General features: G+C 45.9%; 1 protein-coding gene across 1 annotated transcript in view; it reads left to right on the top strand.

Annotated features, from left to right (window-relative positions):
• Positions 1–1,531: 1,531 nt before the first annotated feature.
• DNAH3 (dynein axonemal heavy chain 3) overlaps positions 1,532–25,555 on the top strand; it is a 730,495-nt gene continuing 706,471 nt past the window's right edge. Inside the window, exon 1 of the mRNA XM_077448990.1 lies at positions 1,532–1,875. Within this exon, the coding sequence (XP_077305116.1) occupies positions 1,843–1,875 (33 nt within the window). The 5' untranslated portion in view covers positions 1,532–1,842. The remainder of the gene's footprint in view (positions 1,876–25,555) is intronic.

The raw sequence follows: 25,555 nt of genomic DNA, 5'->3' as shown, positions 1-25,555 counted from the left end.
CGAGCCATAAATCAGTGGAGGTTCTGCAGCAACTGAAACTTGTAAGGGCTCATCCACAGGGGCATACTACAGCATGTATACCCATGAGAGAGCCACATTTTCCCGCACGCGGATGCACGGGTGTTCTATGTATCCCTGTGCAGCCAATCCTATTCATGCCAATTGGGACGAAGCGAAGCAATTATACAGACACAGCTGCTAATTAGACAGCCGTGCAGGTCCCAGTGCACACTGTCTGCATTTGGGACTGCGCACCCCCACTGGAGTTGCCACCTCATCCCTTTAGCCCATATTCACACTGAGGGCAGGTTTGAAATCCGCGAGTTCAGCTGAACTTACATGATTTCAAACCGGCATTATAGTCCGAATTTGGGGGGCGATTTGACAGACATCTGTGCAGGTTCATGCACAGATGTCTATTGAAATTGCCCCCAAAGTTGCCAAAAATAGTGCAGAAGCTACTTTTCTGAATCGGTGTGGTGCCGCAAAGTCGGCGTCGCACTGATTCAGACGGCGCCATTCCCAGAAATAGGTTCAGATTTGGCATGCAATTTGACATGCCAAATCGGCCAAATGTGAGCGTTGGCTTAAACCCAAGCACGTATTAATTACACAGGTTCTGTGGCTGATTAAGGTTGTAATTAAACTCACTTGGTGCCTTATCTGCATTAAATTCACCTCAGAACCTGTGTAATTCATATGTGTTCAGGTTTAACACATATGACACAACCCTAACCCACACGGGTGTCAAATTGGGAGCAGTAGCTGTGTCTTCTACAGGAACTGCCTGCACACGGGTGCACAGACCACCTGTGCGCCCCCGCTAGAGTTGCCACCTCATCCCTTTAAACCCGAACACCTTTGAATTACACAGGTTCTGAGGCTAATTAAATGCAGATAAGACACAAAGTGAGTTTAGATACCACCTTAATCAGCCACAGAACCTGTGTAATTAATATGTGCTCGGATTTAAAAGGGATGAGGTAACAACCATAGCCCCTGCGTGGGCAAACACGGCCCTCGCTCGGGTGTACGATGTGCTACAAAGGGATATGCAATTAGCGGACCTCCAGCTGTTGCAAAACTACAAGTCCCATCATGCCTCTGCCTCTGGGTGTCATGCTTGTGGTTGTCAGAGTCTTCCTATGCCTCATGGGACTTGTAGTTCTGCAACAGCTGGAGGTCCGCTAATTGCATATCCCTGTGTGAACGAGGACTAAATGTATGAGTGACTGACAATTGACCTCCGGAATTAGTGTAAAACATTACAAAAGACAGACTTGGGCTATCTCCTCCCAGCAAGCAGGCCACCAAGCAGGCCGAGCAGCTTCCTATTCACATGGAATAGATGTATCAGTTGGTCAGGGGAAGTTGTAAGCAGTCTGTTGCTATGGTTACCATGCCTGCACAGCATGTTTCAGTTTCCTAGTGAAATTCCTATGGGAGTTGTGACTAAGCGGAGCTAGAGGGGTCTTTATATAATCCCCATAACTCACAGCGGGCTCAGTCATTTCTATTGCCAGGTATGTAAAGAGTCCATTTCTTTTTGTCTGTCAGGGGAATAGCACAGAGATTGACAGAGTTAATTGCAGGGCAGGGAGTGATACACAAACACACCTTGTGGTCTGTACGTCCCATAGCACGTTACTTAGTTACCAAAGTTTAGACTGACGCTTTGGAAGTCATTCAGTCAGCTCAGGCTTGTATCTAGCACAGGCTGTCTACTTAGACGCGCAGTAAAAAATAATAATAAATCTAGACGTGTGATGGGACATTGCATAGGGAAGAGTTGCTGATTTATACTCAGATTTTGCACTTCTGTCAAGAAACCTTCACATTACAATGCAGTCCTCACTGACTCCGAGGCTGCTCAAGGTAAGGCCATCTTCCTTTTATTAGTTGCTGACCGCTTTATTGTTCGCTTTCTGCTTGACCTATAGACCCCTTTCACACTGAAGGCATTTTAGCGCTAAAAACAGTGTCTGTAAAGCACCTGAAAAACGCCTCCTATGCCATGCCATGGCATTGTGCTTGCAGGATGTTAGAAAAAGCCCTGCAAGCAGAAACTTTGGGGCGGTCTGGGAATGCTGTATACGCCGCTCCCAAAACATCCTGCCTATTGAAACGAATGGGCAGCGCTGCCGAAACCCTTTATTTCGTCGCTAGCAGGGGTTAAAAGCATCCTGCTAGCACCCAAAAAGTAGCACTAAAACGACCGTAAAGGTTTGCTAAAACTAGCGGCGCTTTACAGCTAACGCGGCTAAGTGTGACAGGGATAATAGTGATCTCATATCAAAGGGCTTGTGTCCATGCGCGTTCTGGTCATACGCAGCTGTTTGTTTTTAAAAGCACTAGGGTAGGGTTGGCACTTCATCCCTTTTTAAAACTGAACTTCTATGAGTGCTTTCATGCTGAGGCATTGATGGCGTCGGCGGTAAAGCGGCACTATTTTTAGTGGCGCCATTCAGCCACTAGCGGGGGGGCATTTAACCCCTGCTAGCGGTCAAAAAGGGGTTAAAACTGCGCCGCTGCCCATAGATTTCAATGGGCAGGTGTGCTTTTAGGAGCAGTGTATACACCACTCCTACAGCGCTGAAAAGATGCTGCTTGCAGGACTTTTTTTTTTTTTTTTTTTTACCGTCCTGCAAGCGCACCGGTCCAATGTGAAAGCACTCGGGCTTTCACACTGGAGTGAGATGAGAGGCTCTCTATAGGCGCTATTTGTATTGCTATAGCGCCTCAATGTGAAAGCAGCCTTAATTACACAGGTTCTGTGGCTGATTAAGATAATAATTACACTCGCTTGGTGCCTTATTTGCATGGGAATATAGGCTGTACAAAAATTAACTATAAATTAATATATAAAGAAATAATATAAAACACACAAAATTCATTCATGTAATTATAATTTTTTTATTAATAATAATAATAATAATAATAATAATTTTTATTTTATATATATATATATATATATATATATATATATAGATAGATAGATAGATAGATAGATAGATAGATAGATAGATATTTTTTTTATTTGGTGATACAAATGGCCGTGGCACCTTTATTGGTATATAAACATAAAATTCATCGTTAAATAGAAACATTAAAACTTAAATATATCAATCAGTATCTCGCTCAGTCATAGAACTCGAGCGAGTGCCATAAATAAAAAACATTCAGCAAAAGCCCCCCCTTGATCCAAGGGTGACAAACCACATAACAGGATAACAGGTGCTGCGACGAGGGAAGGGGAGCTTGACAAATCACTCTGGGTTAAACTGACAGGAATCTAGATGCGGGGGTCTTATATAGCCCTCCCTCACGTGTAATTTTCAAAAAAACACGTGTTTTTCCCGCCTTTAGTCGCATTGTTCCCGCCTTTTTTTTGACCGCCGCAATCCCATGCTATGGGCATTAATAGATGCCCACTTCTCACAATAAATTAGCCTCAGAACCTATGTATTTCATATGTATTTGGGTTTACATGGCCCTGAGATGGCAACCCTAAGCTGCACGCGCACAATGGAAAATGTAGTGCTTGACCAGAAAATGCCACCTTTTACTTGCTTTGCCTGCAATTGAAATGTGCCTTAAAGTTGAATGAACAGCGATGAGATGGTTATCTTCCCCTTGGGCTACTGCCAGATACTGATACTGAGTTTCCAGTATCTTGATTGGCTGTAGAGGATGATGTTTGTGCATGTGCACAGGAGTCTGTTATTCTGCCACAGTTAGGGCTCATTCACACGGGCAGTTCCCTCTAAAGCAGGGGTGTCCAAACTACGGCCCTCCAGTTGTTCAGGAACTACAATCCCCATCATGCCTAGTCATGTCTTTGAATGTCAGAGTTTTACAATGCCTCATGGGATGTGTAGTTCTGTAACAGCTGGAGGGCCGTAGTTTGGACACCCCTGCTCTAAAGAGTGATCTGTATTTGGATTGCTCTTCAAAGGGCATTTGAAAGGCGGGGAGGAGGTTATGTCTCCTCCTCACCGCCTGATTTAACCCTGTAAATGTCACACTACTGCACCGCAATCAAGCATAGTTAAGGGGTAGTTGTGCCACAGCATGGGTCGCAGTACCCGCCAAATGTGATATGCTGTTAAATTTTTGCTGTCATACAGATCTTAGCAGCTGCATTTCAATGTTTAATTTAGGGTAAAGTAAAACCGCGGCTCAGTCACCCATGTTTAATGCCTTCTGGCCTTTAGAGTGCCCATACGCAGCTTGGTGTAATACAATAGAAGACTGAGCAGGAGGCAGCGTGTCTTATTGCTGAAAAGACATAGCATATAGATCCACCGCTCACAGTTTAAAAATAAAATAAAAAAATGTATATAGTTTTGCTTTAATAGGCCCAAAAAAACACAGTGTAAGGCAAAGCAGATAAAGCAGAACCTCTATATCAGGGATATGCAATTAGCTGATCTCCAGCTGTTGCAAAACTACAAGTCCCATCATGCCTCTGTCTCTGGTTGTCATGCTTGTGGCTGTCAGTCTTGCTATGCCTCATGGGAATTGTAGTCCCATCATGCCTCTGCCTCTGGTTGTCATGCGTGTGGCTGTCAGAGTTTTGCTATGTCTCATGGGAATTGTAGTTCTGCAACAGCTGGAGGTCCGCTAATTTCATATCCCTGCTCTATATCGTCACATGTACTCTCCACTAAAGTCAATGGCAAAATGCTGATCTGCGTTTGACGTGCATTTCAATCACATGCAACAACTCCCACTGACATGAGCCCTAAATACCATTATAGGCTCAACTCACTAGGATGGAAAAGTCATTAAATTGTTACTAAATGTAAAAATAAAAACTGCTAAAATAGTAGCTTACCTGCCACTTGTTCCAGCAACAACATTAGCCTCCTCCTGTGTTTAGTTTATTTAAATGCAGGAGAAATATCTGAGAAGAATAAACACACATTATACTTTCCAGATCAAGTTTTCCTGTGTCTAAGAGCTCATGCACACGGGTGTATTGGGCCATATAGTGTACAATATTACAGTATACAGCTGTATGCAGGCACACACCTGTATTTGCATAAGCCTCTTGGCTTTAAGGCTATGTTTCCACTATTGCGTCCCCATTGTGCAATTTTGCTGCAATTTTTTTGCTGCGATTTTACCGTGATTTTTTGCCGTGACTTGAAGCAATGCCTGTGTATTCTTGAGGTCTATGGACCTCGAGTTGCATCAAAGTGGGACCAAAGTAGTGCAGGGACTACTTTGAAGTCGCTGCGTCTTGAAGTCGCATATATATGAATGGTACTCATTGTAAATCATGGGGTATGACTTGTCATCCGACTTTTCAGTCCCAAACCGCATGAAAAGTCGCACTAGTGGAAACCTAGCCTTAATCTCAGTTCAGGGCCATGCATACATCCGTACACATATTTACGCGAACTGAAATATTTTATTTACACTATATATTTATAGTACACTATATGGTGCAATACGCCCATGTTCATGAGCCCTTTATATGTGTGTACACACATTTTAGATCAGAGTATCTTATCTGCTCCTGGACGCACATAATTCTATTTCTGCTGAACTGAACGTACCTAATGTTAAATGTACGGTGTAAACTGTAGCATTTAAAATCATTATATGCAATAATTTTCATTGAGAAATGTCCTATAAGGTATGTATAGCAGTGGCAGTATAAATGAAGCCTAAATAACTTTATAACCTCGGCTCACTTGGGGTCCTTTCACACGGGGCAGATCAGTAATGATCCGCCCCGTGGATATCCGCTTGCTCAGCAGGAAGATGACAGGTCTGTCTCTGCACTCTGTGCAGGGACGGACCTGTCAGAGTGCCGCTCTTCCTTATGGGAGATCGGGCGACGGCGGACCGCACAGTCCGTCGTCACCTGATCCGATCCGCAGATGGATGGAAAAGTAGTTTTTTCTTCCACTTTTTCAGATCGGAGCGGGTCGGATGTCAGCTGACATGTCACCGCTGACAGCCGACGCTCCATAGACCTCTATGGAGCATCCGTTCAAGTCTGCCTGAAAAACTGACAGGCGGACCTAAACGGATCGGCCTCGTGAAAGAGGCCTTAGGCCACTTTTACACGGGCATTCCAAGCAGTTCCGCCTGTCAGTATTTCAGATGGACCTGATCAGACGCTCCATTCACTCCTATGAAGCGGAGGATGTCAGCGGTGACATGTCCGCTGACACCCGCTGCTATCCGATCCGATCCTGTCCTGTCTGTGAAATGCAGACGAATGGTGACCCTATTTTCCTTTAGTCTAGCGGATCAGATGAAAAGGGACAGGCGGTCTGTTTAAATCCGATCTCCCCATAAAGGAGAGCAGGGCTCTGACAGGTCTGTTTCTGCACAGTGAGCAATTCCCCCACTGAGCAAGCGGAGTCTGCCAAGTGGACAAGCCCCTGTGAAAGGACCCTAAGATGGATAAGACTGCTACTAAAGTTAAACATAAAAAATTGTATAGTAATAGCTTTCTCCCACTTCGTTCTTCTCCTTCTGGTCTTCAATTTTCACTGTACCTGGTAATATTGCCAGATTCTAACCTTCTACTCCTAGAGGGTCAGTGTTGGCCATAAACTGTTCAAATATCAGTTGATTCCTGATGAAAACATTTGGTGGCCCTGTCAGGTGCCGCAGCCTCCCACACAGCATCCCTCCACTAAAATATCAAAAGAGGCGCACGGAAGATTGTCAGCCTAACATCGCTTGCATCTAATCGGGTGCAACCATCATGTGGATATTATTTGTCAGCCAGTGGGGCTGTATGTCTGCTCTCGTGGTGGTTTTGGTGGGAATATGACATAAGGGGGTTGCACTGTGTTACTATTGCTTACCTTACTGTATACAGTTCTTTCATAAAGTACTCGGACCCCTTTCACTTTTTTCAATTTAGTTATGTTTCAGTTGCTTACATTTTTTTTGTATTACTAATCTACAACCAGTACCCTATAATGACAAAGCAAAAGAAGAATTTTAGAAATGTCGGTGAATTTATTAAAAATAAAAAAAATTAATATCACATTGGGATAAGTATTCAGACCCTTTACAACAACACTTGAAATTTAGCACAGGTGCCTTCTATTTCTCTTGATCGATACTGAGATGTTTCTACACCTTGATTGGAGCTTTTGCAAACTCCAACAGAATTTTTCATGTGTTTTGCACTGAGGAGAGGCTTGCGTCTAGCCACTCTGCCATAAAGCCAAATCGGTGGAGGGCTGCAGTAAAGGTTGTCCTTCTTGAACTTTGTCCCATCTCCATACAGAATCTCTGGAGTTTAAAGTGACCATCAGTTTCTTGGTCACCTCTCTTACTAAGGCACTTCTCCCTTGATTGCTCAGCTCAGCTCCTGGAAGAGTCCTGGTTGTGTCAAACTTCTTCCAATTGAGAGTTATGGTGGTCGCTGTACTCTTGGGAGCCTTCAATGTAGCAGACACGTTTTTTTGTAGCTTTCCCCAGGTCTGTGCCTTTCAATAATCATGTCCCTGAGCTCTGCAGGCAGTTCCTTTGACCTCATGGCTTTTGCTCTGATACAGTATGCATTGTCAGCCTTGAGGCCTTATATAGAGAAGTATGTGCCTTTCCAAATCATGTCCAATCAATTAAATTTACCACAGATGGACTCCGGTCAAGGTATAGAAACATCTCAGCAACAATCAAGAGAAAGGGGGCTGGCTAAACAAAGGGTAGGGACTGTGAGAGATGAACTGATGAGGATGGGAGAGGCTCTGGAGAAGTCCTGAAGACGAGCATGGGAGGAGGAAACAAGGGAGCTAGAGAGCAGAAGGTCTTGGGAGGAGCGGAGGGGACAGTTTGGGTGATATTAGGAGATAAGATTGATGCTGTAGCTTGGGGCAGAATTGTGAATAGCTTTGTATGTTATTGTTAGTGTTTTGAATTTTATTCGTTGGGCAATGGTAAGCCAGTGGAGGGATTGGCAGAGAGGAGTGGTGGACCCTGAAAGGTTGGTAAGGTGAATGAGTCTGGCAGTGGCATTCATGATAGACTGAAGAGGGGATAGCTAGCTTGTGGAGAGGTAGGCCAATGAGGAGGGAGTTGCAATAGTCAAGGCGAGAGTGGTCTCAACGGTTAGAAAGGGACTTATTTTGGAGATGTTTTGGAGGTGAAGTCTGGACAATTTGAACAGTGATCGGATTTGGGGCAGAAAGGACAGGTCAGAGTGTAGAATTACACCTAGTACCTTGGCATGAGTGGAGGGACTGATGGTTGTATTATTGATCTCGATGGAAAAGTCAGGGCAAGGGGGCTCAGGCTGGAGGAAAAATTATGAGCTCAGTTTTGGAAAGATTGAGTTTGAGGAATTGGTGTGATATGTTTATATGTCAGTTAGTAAAAAAAAAAAAAATGTAGACATTTCTAAAACTCTGTTTTCACTTTGTCTAAATGGGGTACAGAGTATAGATTAAAGCGGAGCTCCACCCAAAAAAATAAATAAAATAAAAGCCAGCAGCTACACATACTGCAGCTGCTGGCTTTTAATAATAGGACAGTTACCTGTCCTGGAGTCCAGCGATGTCGGCACCGCAGCTGATGTTTCCATCAGCTGTCGGGTGTTGCTGCCGCCATTGCGGCTAAGGGAACCCGGCAGTGTAGCCTTACGGCTTCACGCCGGGAACCTTACTGAGCATGTCCGGTGTTCTTTTTTTTTTTTTACTGTGGGAGGCCAGATATAGTAACTGCAGGGCCCTGGGTTTAGTAACATTTTAGCATATTGCATTTTGTTTTATTTATTGCTTTACTGCTAAACATATCAGTTGATCCTGCCAGTAAATGAGGGAGATTGAGCTTTTTGTATAACGGTGACGTTACTTTTGCAGCTGTTCTAAATCTCCACAGTGATGTAAGTTTTTAGTCTGTGCAGCAGCCTCAGAACTACAAGATCATGTGGTGATGGAGCCTCAAGGCTTTATGGAAAATGTAGATTTATGTTCATTCCTCAAGCAGCTTATATATTCAGCAAGATCACTTGACTGTGTCTTCTAAGATCCTCTTTTTTGCCTCCAGGTATCATTTATTTTAATTGAAGGCCATGATGTCATTTTGTTTTCTGACATTGATTTGTGATGTAAATATTTTCCATAAACGTTCCCTAGCTACTAAACAAATCTCTCAATTATACTGGCTTGTGGTTAAAATGTTGCCTACTTGCTAGTAAGACATTGGGCATTGGAGGTGGAGCAGGAGCTGTAAAGAGGGGGTGCTGGAGATGGAAGAAAGAAGCAGCACAGAGGGGGTATTTGAATCAGAGGGGGCAAGAATACATAGGGGACAATGGAGATACATGATAGGAAGAGCAGTATTGTGGTGGAGGAAATAGGTAATAGATGAGCGGGTATCTGAGACACGAGGAACAGTATGGTTGGTGCTGGAGGCAGATGGGAGAAGAGATTCAGTGGGGGCACTGAAAACAGATCAGAAGAGCAATACAGGGGGGATGCTAAAGAAAGGGGCAGTATCCCAGATAGTAAGCAATTGAGCTGCAAGTTTGAAAATTACTTGCTAAGCTATTTTTTAACTGTCCAGGCTTCACAAGTTTGTTACACAATTGCAGCAAGTCCACATTGCATGACTCCAGATCAACTTTCTTTGCAAACATTTTGCAAGTCTGCTGCAATTTCTGGTTCAGTTATGTCGTGCAATAGTCACCCCACCACAGGGGTCACTGTAGCTGAATGTTCATGCTATAGACTTGCAAAGCTCTTGCTGTGGACTCACAACTGCAACTTTGCTCTTGCTAGAGACGTGCCACACAAATTTGCTACAAATTGGAGAAGTGTCAACTAGAACTTGTGATTTAAGTGTACAACTTGCCAGTGAAATTGTGCAGCAAGTTAACAAGACTTACAATTCAACACTTTTTTGCAAGCTATGCTTGCTAGTTGGGATAGTGGTGCTGTATGAGAGAAACATATATACACACATACATATTCTTTGCAGCCTCGCACAGCATGTATATGTTTAGGTGGGTTCAACCGCCTGTGCTTTATTATACATGTTTTTAATTTTTTTGCATTTTAAAGTACATATAAAAATATGAACCAGGCCTTACAGCTCATGGATTTAAGATCAAGTCCAAAGCAGGGTCCTAAATTTTATTCTTCTACCCTGTGCATTTTGGGAAAGCATATGTGCTGCTTAATAGGTATTTACGTATGTATGTGCAACTAAACTGTATGCATGTGTAGGTGTGTAAGTGTATGATGGTAATTCATTGAATCATCTACTGGTGGGGGGCACCAATGCGGGGAGCAATGTAATCAAATATAAATGATTTAGTTGGGCGACTACATTGTGCTGCTCCCAGTAATGCAAGTGTGAACTATGCAGTGTGATTCATTTCAGCCCCATTGTTCAGGTGAAAAGATTCAGAACTGTCTGCCAAGCACTTTCCTTTGCCACCCATGTAAGTCCAGCCTTAGTGCCAAGCGACCCAGACAGTTTAGTTACTTGCTACAGTGTAATTTAACCTCTTGTCTGCAATCATGTAATTTAGAGCACAATGAAAGTAGTGTTTTGAAAAATAAAGTGACCCCTGACAAGTGCTCATTAGCAAATGAATTAAATTTCCTGTGTAGCTTACCTGGCACAAACAAGGAAAATCAATGCGAACCAGAACAATTACTTAAAGCTTTACTTTGGACACGTGTGTGTGTGTGTGTGTGTGTGTGTGTGTGTGTGTGTGTGTGTGATATATATATATATATATATATAATTAATAATGTTGCTCATTAAAAATCAATAAAGCAGAACTATTATTATTATTTTTTTCTAAATGCAAACACTGAACTTGCAAGTTGCTATATTATAATGCTGCTCATTAAAAATCAATAAAGCAGAACTATTATTTCTTTTTTTTGTTCTAAATGCAAACACTGAACAGATTTTTTTGGTCAAAGCTTAATTGAACAAGCTGAAGTTAGAAGCTTATTGGCTACCATGCATGCCTGCACCAGATTTAGCATTCTCCATTTTTTAGTAAATCAAACTAATGTATCAGCTGGGAGGATTCCTTTATCCACCTCCCTTGTGTGAATGGAGGAATCCATTTGTTTTCTTTGTTTTTATGTTGTGTAGCAGGCAGCTTATTTGTTTCCTCTACCTCCTCCCATACCATGTGTCACTGGGCATTAACCCCTTCGCACCTAAAGGGTAAAACAAATCTTGATGCCTAAGCCCAATTTTGCAACTTTGACATGTGTTAGTAAACCTGTACATATCATCACAACTACTTTGTGCATCCAGGTGGATTATACCTTGTTTTTTAAAGTGGGGTACCCCCTAAAAAAAAAAAATTAAAAGTCAGCAGCTACAAATACTGCAGCTGCTGGCTTTTAATAATCGGACACTTACCTGTCCCGGGTTCCAGCGATGCGGGTGAACGAAGCCCCCCCCTCGCTCCCCGCTCCGCTCGCGGCGCCATCATGCATACTGTGGGCACCCGGCTGTGGCTTCACAGCCGGGCACCCACTGCGCATGCGCGAGCGGCGCAGGGCGCCGTGATACGCCGTACAGTCACCTGGGACACGTGACAGGTCCCAGGTGAATGTGCGGCGCGAGGGGAAGTGATGTCACCAGCCCGGGCAATGAAGAAGGCAGACTACGAGGGACCCCCTAGCAACCGGTATTTAGAGGTGAGTAAAAAATTTTTTTGCCAATTATTTTTTTTTGATTTTTTTTTAAGATTTTTAAGTAGTTTTATTTTTTGGGGGGCAACTCCACTTTAAGGACAATTTGGGCTTTTATTTGGTGGTAAATGGTAATGGATATCTCCTGATTGATTGATTTATTTATTTATTTTTTATCTAAGGCAAAACTGGCCCAAAATAGTAAAAATAAAATGTAATTGTATATTTCTTGCTACTACCATAACCTACAACCCAAAATAAATGCTCCAGCAACTGACGTTCGCAGCGATACTACATATGTGTATGTTACTTGTTGTTTGTACCTGTAGTACAGCCCAGAAACAATAGCATGCATTTTGCTTTTTTTTTTTTATCCTGACACTGATCCTAATTAAAAAATCCTGTCCAAAAACAAAAATAATACGGACCCTGACTTTGACCCAAACACTAACCCTGGGGCTAACCTAGATAAAACCTTTGCTCCTTTCTTAAAGAGGAAGTAAACCCTGATGAGTTTACTTCCTCTTTCATTCCCTGCAAAGGCAAAGCATAATGGACTACTATGCATCGCAAATGAGTACCCATTCCTGGAGGGAATGGGTACTCATTTCCCTCACGTAGTAGCACCCCTTTATCACTTCCTACTAATGCTGAAGAACACACCAGGTAAGATTGCAAATAGATAATAACAAATATCGATAGTACAACAGGCAACACAAATTTGCAAGTAGGCACGCAGGCACAATTTTTATTTTTCAGTGTGTTAACACTTCAGTGTTTTTGCATTAAAAAAATAAAAAATAAAAGATACTTTAGTTCTGCTTAAAGGCTCATTCAAACACCCCTAAACTTACATTGCACCGGTCCCTGCATACCTGTTAAACGTGGGTGTCTGTACAGCCATGGGCGTCCGCAGGTAGGGGCAAGGGGGGTCAAGTGCCCCCCCCCTGGAATCATGGATCAGATCTCAAATTCAGCACAGTTGCGTCGCTATCGGGTGCAGGCAGCCCACAACCGGGTACCAACCACCAGTGGGGTGACACCATCAAGCTGCTGTCAACTCCCCCCCCCCCCCCCCCCACCCATCAGCGCAGTGTGATTTTGGCTCAGTCCAGCAGAGAACTCAGCGGCGCTAGGACAGGAGAAAAGCGAGCTGCGGGCTGTCAGAGGTTTCCCCTGCTCGTCTCCCCTTCTCCTGTCAGGGAGAAGAGACAGCAGCTCTCACCAGGTCCCTGCCCAGCTTCCTGCCCACTTCATTCCTTGCCCACTTCATTCCTTGCCATAACTGAGGGTCGATCAAAGGATACTAGGAGAGAATAGGATCATGGAACATGTAGTCCCAAAGATTGGCGGCCCCATTTTCCACAGGGAAGAGGCTACAGCTTGATCAAGAGAGAGATTGAGAGACTGCAGCCTGGAAAAAAGCTGAGGGAGAGAGTTCTACAGGGCAAGAACGCGGAGTGTGCTCTGGCAGAAGCCAGAGAGAGAGCCATGCTGCCCAGTGCCACCAGAGAGAGAAAGACTGAACCACTACCAGGGTACAGAAATACTATACTACTGACCAGAGTCGATTCCAGAGAACCCAGAGTGAGCAATCATCCAGCCGGAGGGATCACTGCTGTAGTTTCTCTGGGTCTGGTAAGAGGGCCTGTTGGCCATTATCCATTACTCATCCTAGGGACTGTACTACGTCTGCAGTCTCTGACCATGATAATGTGATAATGACATTGTCAAAAAGCGGCAGTGCATGGATGACCCTAAAATGATGGCCCTCCCTGAAAAAAGTCCTGCGGACGCCCATGTGTACAGCTGTAGCTACTTCAATAACTAACATAGGCTGCCCGCATGCAGATTCATGCTCCTCCAAAAACATAAAACAAACAGCTCTGGTATACTGTATAGGCCTGTGCACCCATGTGAATGGAACCCTGAAATATAACATACTGATGTGTAGCACTAACCCCCGAAGGAGCTGCTGGTTATTTTTGGGATTACTGTTACCCTCCGTTCTCCATGTTGCACCTCTAGGAAATGTCCCGTGGTAGATGGCCCAGTAACTTGAGACTGACAATAGATCCACTTGAATGGATTTTATTTGCAAAACTCCGACAATTAAACAGTCTTTCAACTTGGGATCAGAGGGTTGGAAAAAGAAGTTCAGGTACTCTTATGCCACGTACACACGTAGCAGACTATCCGGCGGACTTAGTCTGGCGGACTTTCCGCTGGACTTTCCGAACGAGCTACTTGCCCACACACGGCAATTTTTCAGTAGACTAATACGGCGTACTAAGTCCGCCGGACTATCCGCCGTACTTTTGAAATGAACGGACTCGCCCACACACGTGGAGGAAAGTCTGCTCGTTTTGAGTGTGTCTCCAGGTAGCCGGGGCCAGCGAAGGAGGTGTCGCTGGCCCCGTCACTTGGTATGGACTTAAAGGGGAACCCCTATGCTGAAAAATCAGCGTGGGGGTCCCCCCTAGGTCCATATCAGACCCTTATCCGAGCACGCTACCCGGCCGGCCAGGAAAGGGGGTGGGGCGAGCGAGCAGCCCCCCCTCCTGAGCCGTACCAAGCCGCATGCCCTCAACATGGGGGGTGCCTTGGGGAAGGGGGGCCGCGCGGCCCCCCTACCCCAAAGCACCTTGTCCCCATGTTGATGAGGACAAGGGCCTCTTCCCGATAACCCTGGCCATTGGTTGTCGGGGTCTGCGGGCGGGGGGCTTATCGGAATCCAAGAGCCCCCTTTAATAAGGGGGCCCCCAGATCCCGGCCCCCCACCCTATGTGAATGAGTATGGGGTACAATGTACCTGTAAAAAAAAAAAAAAGTAAAAAAAAAACACAAGGGTTAATATAGATTATTGCATAGCTCCGGGGGGTCTTCTGTCCGTCTTCGGGGGTCTTCTCGCCGGACTCTCTTCCGGGGGTCTTCTCGCCGGCTTTCTTCTTCGCCGCCGCCCTCTTCTTCCGACTTCGGGGGTCTTGTCCCCCTCTTCGGTTCTTCTTGCCGGGCCACCGCGCCTTCTTCTAGCTCTTTTACAAATGGTGGCCCGGTCTTCTGTCGCCGTCTTCTGTTCTTCTGTTCTTCTCTTCTCTTCAGATGTTACCTCATCGCTGCCTCCGCTCACAATGGCAGGGACACGGCGACTTATATAGGGACATCGCCGGATGATGTCCCCGCCCATTATGACGTCAGTCCCAGCATCCTCTGAACCACGTGACATCCGCATCTTATGTACCCTCTCCCAGAAGCACAGCGAAAGCGCTCCTCCCACTGGACTGGCTCAGAGAGAGAGTAACTTAAGCGCCTGACCAGACCACCATTCCATGCCTGCCAGAAAAAACAGTGCCCCCTATGGCCAGGCTGCACTTCTCACAGTCCAGTCAGACTGATGCTGAGGCCCAATTTAGATAATTACACCCAAACCAAACGGCAGTTTAGGCAACTCTAATTTTAGAAAAACCACATAGTGCGTGCTCTTCTGGAGCCGCCGCTACATATGTATGAATTTTTTTATTTTAATAGCAGTTAGATCCATGTTTGCCACTACCAATGGATTTGTGGCGGTTGCAGCAGTTTCGAAATTCACAAACCTTGCAAATTAATGTGGAAATTTGCCAGATAAAATTGTAACCATAATGCATTGCCTGAGCTTCAAACTTGGGTCAACTAGGTTAGAAGGGCCACTAAGGGAACTTTTGGATAAGCCAACCCATTACTATAAGACCCCTTTCACACTGTGGGTGTTTTTCAGGCGCTACAGCACTAAAAATAGCGCCTGCATAGTGCCTGAAAAAAGCGGCTCCATTCACTCCAGTGTGAAAGCCAGAGGGCTTTCACACTGGAGCGGTGCAATGGCAGGGGGTCACAAAAAGTCCTGCCAGCAGCTTCTTTGGAGCGGTGAACTTATTGCTCCTCCACCACTTCTCCCCATTGAAATCAATGGGACAGTGCTGCAATACCACAGGCAAAACGCCACTCTGGCAGTGTTTTGCGGGTGGCTTTAACCCCTTTTTGGCTGCTAGCAGGGGGGGGGGTTAAAACCGCCCCTGCCAGCTGTTGAATAGCACTGCTAAAACAACGCTAAAAATAGCACAGCTGTACCGCTGATACCATAGGCAGCTCGGTGTGAAAGGGGTCTAAAAGTGTAAGGTCAGACTGGCCATACTGACAATATACTTTGCCTGTGATAGAGAAATCATAGGGAGATCTGGAGACAAACTACAAGAGAGATTAGTCTTGTAGGCACGGGCAGGTCTGTTAAAGAAGATGCGCACCATTACTGAATGTCATCCCTTAGTGAATATCATGTAGATAGCAAAATGCTGCATATCTTATAGAATTTGGAATGAGGAGAGGGGAGGGTTTTTCCTTTTTTCATTAATTTTTTTTTGTCATCCTTTAATCCTCAATGCTGTTAATGTCCTGCAGATTCTTTACAGCCTGTCCCTGACCACATGCACTACTGTAATAACAGGCTGCATATGTTTTTTTTCACATGATATATTTCTTAATTGTTGCTGGTTGCAATTGCTTTTTTTTCAGAGGCCTAGCCATTTTATATAGGAATAGCAGCCTATAGTTTTCATTGGAGAGCATGTACAGTGATTTATATATTTTAATTAAATGTAACAATTAAAGTGAAAATAAGAATAAACTTTCTAAAAATTTCAATTAAAATAGACATTTATTTTTCTGCTCCAGCAACTGGGGAAAGATTGTTACTAGAGATGGAGGAGTGTTGGCGAGTGCTGCTTTGAGCATCAAGGCTTCACCCTGGAGAAGGGTAGGCATCCTAAGGCTGTAAGATTTTATATATCATTTTGTTGCTACCTGACCTTCTCCCTTATGACACTGGAGAAAGACCTACAGCAAAAAGCCAAGCAGGACTGAAGGGTGAGGAAATGGAGACTCCCACCAGTGGGTCCCACTTGTAGCATTGGTCCCAGCTGCCAATATTTTACTTAAATTGGTTTGCTGTCTCTGGCAGCTTGTCCATGTTAGGGATGGCGTTACAGGGGAAAAAATAAATTATCCCTAATCACCACCACCCCAGTTACAGTGGGCTCGATCATCGCCACACCATTCTCATTGCCCCGATCACCGCCACACCAGTTATATTGTCCCCTAATTATCGCCACACCTGTTACAGTGTCACTGATCACTTCCACACTAGTTGGTGTCCCTGATCAGCACCACACCAGTCATATTGTCCCCTAATCACTGCCACACCAGTTATACCATGTACACACGACTGGACTTTTCGACAGCAAAGGTCCGACGGAACGAATCCGCTGGACAATTCGATCGTGTGGGCTTCATCGGACCTTTGGTGTCAAAAAATCAGATGGACTTTAGATTTAGAACATGTTTCAAATCTTTCCGATGGACTCGAGTCCGGTGGAAAAATCCATTCGTCTGTATGCTAGTCCGACGGACCAAAACCAATGCTAGGGCAGCTATTGGCTACTAGCTATGAACTTCCTTATTCTAGTCTGGACGTACGTCATCACGTTTGAATCCGTCAGACTTTGGTGTAAAAGTGTGTGGCCAAGTCCGTTAGTTCGGAAAGTCAGTTGGAACTCTGCTGAAAAGTCCGTCAGGAAAACCGTCGGACCTAGTCTGCCGGAAAGTCCGATTGTGTGTACACGGCATTAGTGTCTGATCACCACCACGTCAGTTACCAGATACAGTGTCCCTGAACATTATTAGATGCGTAATTTAAATAGCAAAAAAATAAAAAGCCAGTAGTAATTACTACGAAAAGAAAGCTTTATCTGTCTCAAAAAACAACAATTTCATTTGGGTACAGTGTTGCATGACTGAGTAATTGTTATTCAAAATTGGCCTGAAAGGGGATCGAAGTGTCCAGACTTGAGGTGGTTAAATTGCCATCACTGCCCATATCTGCTTGACCAGGGCAGGGATGGCTTTGCACTTAAAGAAAAAAAAAAAAAAAAAAAGTTAGGGAACTGTAAATAATGGAAATAATATTAAAAATGTCAGGTAGGAATATGTTTACTATAAACATATTCAGGCCAGGAACATTGCTATAAATATACAGTGGGAGAAGTTGCAATGAATGCTTTTGTGAGTGATACTATCTGTTGTCCCATTCCGCATGAGCTCTAGCAAGAACACGAGTTATTGTGTTACTAATCATTACCTCATCAAAAGGGTCCAAATAGTGCTGCCATCCTGAATAATGAGCCCTAAACGCATAGTAGGAAGAGGAGAAGTTGGAAGTGGGGAGGGCCAGCTGGGATATTCATCATTCATGGGAGCTGAGGTGGTAGGAAGCAAAGCACAGTGGTGAAAAACCATCAGGAGACAGACCTTCCTGGGAGTGTAGAACCCCATAGATGAGGGTGATGTGGGTAGCACCACCATAAAACCTCTATAAATAGAATAGTGTATAGTTTCACATAACACATTGTAGTATAACTAGTGAATAAGTGGAGTGTGAACCAGTGCTGGTACCAAGAAGTGGGTACTGTGACATCATAAGGGGCGGGGACATCACCCGGTGACCCCGCCCATTGTCCCTATATAAGTCGCAGCACAACGCGTCCCTGTCATTACGGCCAGAGACATCGTCGAGTCAACATCTCAAGGAAGAAGAAAAGAGAAGGCGGCGACGATGACAGAAGACCGGGCCACCGCTAGTAAAAGAGCTGGAAGAAGGAGCGGAGACCCGGCAAGAAGAACCGAGGAGGGGGGACAAGACCCCCGAAGTCGGAAGAAGAGGCGGCGGTGACAGAAGACCGGGCCACCGCTAGTAAAAGAGCTATAGGAAGAAAGCGGAGGCCCGGCAAGAAGAACCGAAGAGGGGGGCAAGACCCCTGAAGAGGGGGACAAGACCCCCGAAGTCGGAAGAAGACCCCCGGAGCTGTGCAATAAATTATTTTAAAACCTTGTGTTTTAATTACATTTTTCACCAGGTGAATGGGTAGGGGTACCCCATACGCATTCACATAGGGTGGGGGGCCGGTATCTGGGGGCCCCCTTATTAAAGGGGGCTCCCGGATTCAGATACGCCCCCCGTCCGCAGACCCCGACAACCAACGGCCAGGGTTGTCGGGAAGAGGCCCTTGTCCTCATCAACATGGAGACAAGGCGCTTTCCTGACCGGCCGGGTTGCGTGCTCGGATAAGGGTCTTATATGGAACTTGGGGGAGACCTCCACACCGTTTTTTCGGCGTAAGGCTTCCCCTTTAAGTCCATACCAGGTGACGGGGCCAGCGATGTGTCAATCTCGCCACCGAAGGCGGCGACATTGACTTCCTTCGCTAGTCCCATCTACCTGGAGCCGCATTCAAAATGAACGGGAAAGTCCGTTCATTTCAAAAGTCCGGCAAACTAGCACACAAACGGCTGGATTGTCCGCCGTATTCACAGGTGTAAACTTTCCTATAGTTTTAGATCTGTTGTGACTGCTATTTCCACTGGTCTATTCAGGCCTATTGACACTTGATTTGGCTTGCCGCAGCCAAAGCCACCATAAAGAAAGCTTTTATTTAAAAGGGTTGTAAAGGTAAATGTTTTTTCACCTTAATGCATTCTATGCATTAAGGTGAAAAAACATCTGACAGTGCCTGTGCCCCCAGCCCCCCCTGTTTTACTTACCTCACCCCTAGAAAATCCCATGCTCGCCCCTGCCGTCCTTTCCACCGTCCAGCCTGGCCGCCGATTGGCTGGAGTGGATGGATGAAAAGCAGCGCAGCCATTGGCTCGCGCTGCTGTCAATCACATCCACTGACGCGGAGCACCGGGGGGCGGGGCCGTGTGATACAGCGAGCTGCTATAGCCGCCGGCTGTATCACGGAAGCGCGCCTGCAGGTGCTTCTCACCATGCGAGGGAGCTCGCATGAACGTGAGAAGTACCTGTTGGAGGAAGCCGAGACAGCCGCCGAGGGACCCCAGAAGAGCAGGTTCGGGGCCACTCTGTGCAAAACGAGCTGCACAGTGGAGGTAAGTATGACATATTTGTTATTTAAAAAAAAAAAAAAAAAAATCACTTTACAATCCCTTTTAAGATGATGGATTTAAATCAGATAACTGCTGTTGCAGGTATTGCAAAACAAATGTAAATGTTCTTGTATTTTTAGCTGCAGTCTAGTCTTAATGGAGGTCCAAAACGTATCTGACAAAGGTGCCTAGACCAAAAGAATCCAAAAGTTAAAAATTGAGACAAGCAAATGCCTAAGGATAATGCATATTGTTTCCTTTTATTATGTGCATACGTTCAAAATTATTTTAAGTCTAATGGAATTCTCTGTCATAAAACTGCTGGTACATAGATGAAAAGCAGAATTGTCAAAGTAATTTTTTGATTAGAAAATATGCTCTTCGAGGATCTTGAGGCCATACAAATTGTTTGTTTACCTGCATGCAAAATTGCCTCATATGCTGGCATAGGATCGGGACTTGGAGGAGGAGATCGACTTGAGTGACTGGTGGAAGTGATCTCCTATGTATAAGGCTATCATGAATACAGCCCTGGTAAAGGGAGGATATAAAGTATCAATGCTCAGATCGCTTTTCAGAGGCATTTAACAGCCGGTAAGGAGGCAATATGTTGCCTACTGACCACCTGTTTTAACCCCTTAAATCATCACTATGCTGCAACTGCATGCAATGCACACCGTTGCAGGGTGGTTGCAATGTAGCCCCATTCACCGAGGGGTATACTTCAAGGGTGCCCTGACTGGAAAAAGATTGACAAACACCGACCTAGAGGAACCAATCTCTCCATTTTCCTCCTGCAGCTGCCGATTGCCTGTGGGAGGCAACCAGGCCCTGTTCTTCTCTGCCACTGGGCTTGGAGAAAAGAGCCCTGTCCAGCGGTCAGGGGGGCCCTTCATGGTTTCTTTCATCGGGGCCCTAGAGGTTCTAGTTACGCCTCTGGCAAGTGGTTAAGTATATTTGTAATATTAATGCATATTTAATTATTAATAAATTCTCTTAAATCTGTCTTATACCTCACTTTGAGTGAAGATGATCAAATCCCTACAGTACTGAATGAATCACAAATTTAGTGTTTGACCTAATTTTGCTTTTCTGTTAAACAGTGACTCATTTCCGACTAGCTGCTTTTTTAAGCAGTCATTAACACAGAAGAACTAAATGCACATGTAATATAATCTCATTCTCTCAAAAAAAAAAAAAAAAAAAAGTATTTTCTTATTCAGTTCTGTTATAATTTTGAATAGAGTGGGGAACAGTTAGATAGTCTGTTTTTGATTTTATTGATGTCTGTGTGTAATGCATCTTGTGTGTTTTTACCATGTAATGTTGTACATTTGGTATGTTTTCCACATCAGGACTAGGGATGAGCCGAACACCCCCTGGTTCAGTTCGCACCAGAACCTTCGAACGGACCGAAAATTCATACGAACTTTAGAACCCCATTAAAGTCTATGGGACTCAAACGTTCGAAATCAAAAGTGCTAATTTTAAAGGCTAATATGCAAGTTATTGGCCTAAAAAGGGTTTGGGGACCCGGCTCCTGCCCCAGGGGACATGTATCAATGCAAAAAAAGTTTTAAAAACTGAATTTTTTTCGGGAGCACTGATTTTAATGACGCTTAAAGTGAAAAAAAAAAGTGAAATATTTCCTTTTAAATATTGTGCCGGGGGAGGGGGGGGGGAGGGGGTGTCTATAGTATGCCTGGGAAGTGGCACGTGTTTCCCGTGTTTAGAACAGTCCATGCACAAAATGACATTTTAATGTAATGTCTGGTTCCGGCAATATGGATAAAAATCATTGAGAAAAATGGCATGGGTAGCCCCCCCTGCCCATTACCAGCCCCTTTGGGTCTTGTACGAATATTAAGGGGAACCCTGTACCCAAATTAAAAAAGGAAAGGCATGGGGCCCCCAGGACCTATATACTCAGAACAGCAGTATACAGGAGGTGCAAACAAGACACGGACTGTGTAGGTTTGTTGTGTTAAGTAGAATCTGTTTGTAATTTTGAAGAGGTACATTTTTAAAGTGTAGCTCCAATCAAAAAAATCAATTTTTAAGCTTTTTGGAAAACATAGGGAAGGGTTATCACCCTTGTATAATTTTTTTTGCCGTCCGTCTTTTTTCATCTCCCTTCCTGTTGTCTCCGTTTGCAAATAGGAGACGTTTGTAAGTTGGATGTTTGAAACTAGGGGCCTGCCCTATATGCTCTGCATAAATTTGGGTCCAAGGTGTTTGTGTTGCCACAACACTATAAGTCCTCAGTTACTCTCGGTGGGCGCTGGAACGGGCCCTGCTGTGAAATATTGTATCAAAAATGTAATTACATGCCCCTGTTAAACAGGGGCTGAAAAATTGGGCCTTAGCCACTGGTGCCACGACATTGCAACCTCTCCCAGATACTCTAGTTGGAGTGCAGGAATGAGCCCTGCTGCAAAGCATTGCATCAAAAACTGTAATTACAGGCCCCTGTTAAACAGGGGCTGAAAAATTGGGCCTTGGCCACTGGTGGCGGCACCTAGAACAAAAAATGTTCTTCCGAGCTATCAGCAGGATCATTGAGGAGGAAGAGGATAGTCAGTCAGTCAACATAACAGGACAGTCACTCAGCATCAGTATAGGCAGTCTTGAAGGGATGTGACATTTAAAAAAAAAATGATTCGGTTACATCAGCTTCAGGTTCTTGGTAGCTGGTGATGATCCAAGACTGATTCATCTTTATGAAGGTCAGTCGATCAACCGAGTCGGTGGACAGGCGCACCCTGTGATCGGTTACAAAGCCTCTAGCAGCACTGTATGTGCATTCCGAAAGAACGCTGGATGCAGGACAGGCCAGTAGCTTAATTGCATACTGTGCAAGCTCTGGCCAGTGATCCATCCTCAAGACCCAGTAACCCAGAGGATTTTCAGTGGGAAAGGTGTCCAAGTCTGACCTTGCCCCTAGGTATTCTTGCACCATGTAAATCAGATGCTGGCGATGGTTGCTGGAACCGATCATACCTTTGGCCTGCGGACTAAAAAATTGTCTGAACGCATCGGTCAGGCGGCCACCTTCTCCACCGCTCCTTCTGTGACTGACCAACGCCTCAGCAACACGTTGTCCAGGACCAGGAGTTTGTAACCTCCCAGTCTCTGGGAACGCGTTTCACAGACCTTTCTGCAAGGCCTCCCGGAGATGTCTCATCCTCTGCTCCCTCTGCGATGGCAAGATAAGGTCCACAACCTTACCCTTGTACCGTGGATCAAGGAGAGTTGCCAGCCAGTAATGATCCCTCTCCTTGATCCGCTGAATACGAGGATCCTTCCGCAGGCTTTGCAGGATCAGGGAGGTTAGCTGAGGCATTTGGTCCAGAGTCCTCTGGGTCACTAAGGACGACATGATCCGCAGCCACCTCCTCCCAGCCACGCACAAGTCCACGGGTTTCTTGGGACTGTAAATCATCCCTACAAGACTTCTGCTGCTGCTGAGTGCCAGGCTCCACGTCCATGCTGACACAATGCTCTTCCTCCTCCTCTTCCTGTGTGATCGGCGGGACAGCAGGAACATGGTCTGGATAAAGGGGACCTTGAAAGGCAAGGAAGTCCTCCTCTTCCTGCCTCTCTCATGTGCCCTGTCCATTATTCCAAGCAGCGTGAGCTGAGGTACAGGTGGACAAGAGGTACAGTGTCACTGATGCATGCACTGTCACTGCTCACCATCCTCGTGGCCTCCTCAAATGGTGACAGGACAGTGCATGCATCCCTGATCATGGCACACTGGCGTGGGGGAAAAAAGCCGAGCTCCCCTGACCCTGTCCTGGTGCCGTAGTCACACAGGTACTCATTGATGGCCCTCTGCTGCCTGTGCAGCTGCTCCAGCATGGCCAATGTTAAGTTCCACCTGGTGGGCATGTCACAGATTAGGCGGTTCTTGGGCAGGTTCAACTCATTTTGGAGCTCAGCCTGCCGAGCACTGGCATTATATGACCAGCGGCAATGAACACAGACTTTCCTGGCCTGCCTCAGGACATCCTTTAAGCCCGGGTACCTGCCCAAGAACCGCTGCACCACCAAGTTAAGCATGTAAGCCACACAGGGCACATGGGTCAGTTGTCCCTGTGGGAGGGCGGAGAGGAGGTTGGTACCATTGTCGCAAACCACCATTCCTGGCTTAAGCTGGCATGGCATGAACCAGCTCTCAGCCTGCCCCTGCAGAGCTGACAGAATATCTGCCGGAGTGTGGCTCCTGCCTCCCAGCACGGCATGGCATCTTTTTGCCTGCGTACTTGCGTAGCCCCTTGAACGCCTACGGAGCACCGCTGGTTCCAAGGACAAAGCACAGGAAGAGGCGATGGAGGAAGAAGAGGGGGTGGAGGAGAGAGGTGTGTCACAACCAGTAGTAGCATTTTGGAGGCGTGGGGGCGGAACAACCTCCAACACTACTGCACCTTGTTCTGCATCCTTCCCAGCTGCCAGAAGAGTGACCCAATGGGCCGTGAAAGATAGGTAACGTCCCTGTCCATGCCTGCTGGACCATGAGTCAGCGGTAATATGCACCTTACCGCTGACCGCCCTGTCCAGCAAGGCATGGACATTGCCTTCCACATGCCGGTAGAGAGCCGGAATCGCCTTCCGTGAAGGGGGCCAAGTCTACCAACTGAAAAGGCAACAGTTGAAGTGTTAGCAATTTAGCCAAGCTAGCATTCAACCGCTGGGCATGTGGATGGCTGAGAGTGAACTTCTTTTGACGGTCCAGCAGCTGGGGCAGGGAAATTTGCCTGGTACAATCGGACATCGGTGTACTGCTAGCAGATTGCCCGCAAGTACTTGCCTGTGACACACCTAATTCTACACCTTCATTCCTTTCAGAGAGGACTGAAGGAATAGTGGGGTTGGAGATCCCAGCTGATGAGGAGCAAGGAGAGATCAGCTTTGTTCTTTGGTGTGGGTCTTTAAGGTAAGCTTGCCAACGAGCTGCATGGCAGGTCAACATATGTCTGGTCAAGCATGTGGTGCCCAAGCGGCTGATGTTTTGGCCATGCGAGATACGCTTGAGATATACTGTATATTGAAAATAGCAGCAGTGCGATCTGATACACTCGTCTCAAAAAAGGCCCACACCAAAGAACTTTTGGAATAACGCGCAGAGGCAACTTCCTGCACAGGTGGAGCTCTGCGGTGTGATTCAGTCAGTGTTTTGCCCTTATGCTGGCCCCTGAATGGCATCCTGCCTCATTGGAGATGTGCCTCCTTCTCCTCCTGCTCTCTCCTATCAGGCACCCATGTGGAGTCAGTGACCTCATCATCCCCTCCCTCTTCATCACTGGAGCAAACCTGGCAGTATGCTGCAGCTGGGGGAACATGACTGCCAGATTGCTGTCCTTCTTGAGCATCCCCTCTCCCTGTGCTCATGCTACTGCCTTCCTCTAGCTGGGTATCATCATCAGAGCCTTCAAAACGCTGGACATTCTCCTCGAGCATGTACCCAACACTGTGCTCAAACAGTTCGGGAGACTCCTCAGGAGGACATGGTGGGTCTAAGGAAGGAGTGACTGATGCCATTGAGACGAGGGAAGAGGACACATTGGCAGCTGCTTTGCCAGTACCCTGAGCCTGGGTGAGAGAGGATGAGGAGGATGAGGAGGGCTTGGTTATCCACTCTACCAAGACTTCAGCATGTTGCGGCTCAACACGTCCAGCTGTCGAACATAAGGACAAGCGTGTCCCATGGCCACGTGCAAATGATGATGCACCGGGTCCAGGACCAGCACTGTTGCCTCTAGACACAGAGCCTGCTTGCCCTCTTTTTTTTTGGCTCGTGACTGTCTGCCTCTCCCTGTTGGCCTTCCAGACATACTAATGGCCTGCAGGGAGATGAGAACACCAGCAATTGGGGCAGCTTTAGGTACACACTGAGCAGATGACACAGTACACCGACTGTAATTACTGCAGCTGCCTGT

Source organism: Lithobates pipiens, unplaced genomic scaffold, assembly GCF_037356315.1.
Source record: "Lithobates pipiens isolate NorthernLeopardFrog02 unplaced genomic scaffold, aLitPip1_a1.2 Scaffold_22, whole genome shotgun sequence".
Lineage (NCBI taxonomy): Eukaryota > Metazoa > Chordata > Amphibia > Anura > Ranidae > Lithobates > Lithobates pipiens.
The sequence above is the reverse complement of the archived record's forward strand: the minus strand, read 5'-3'. Positions and strand labels throughout refer to the sequence as shown.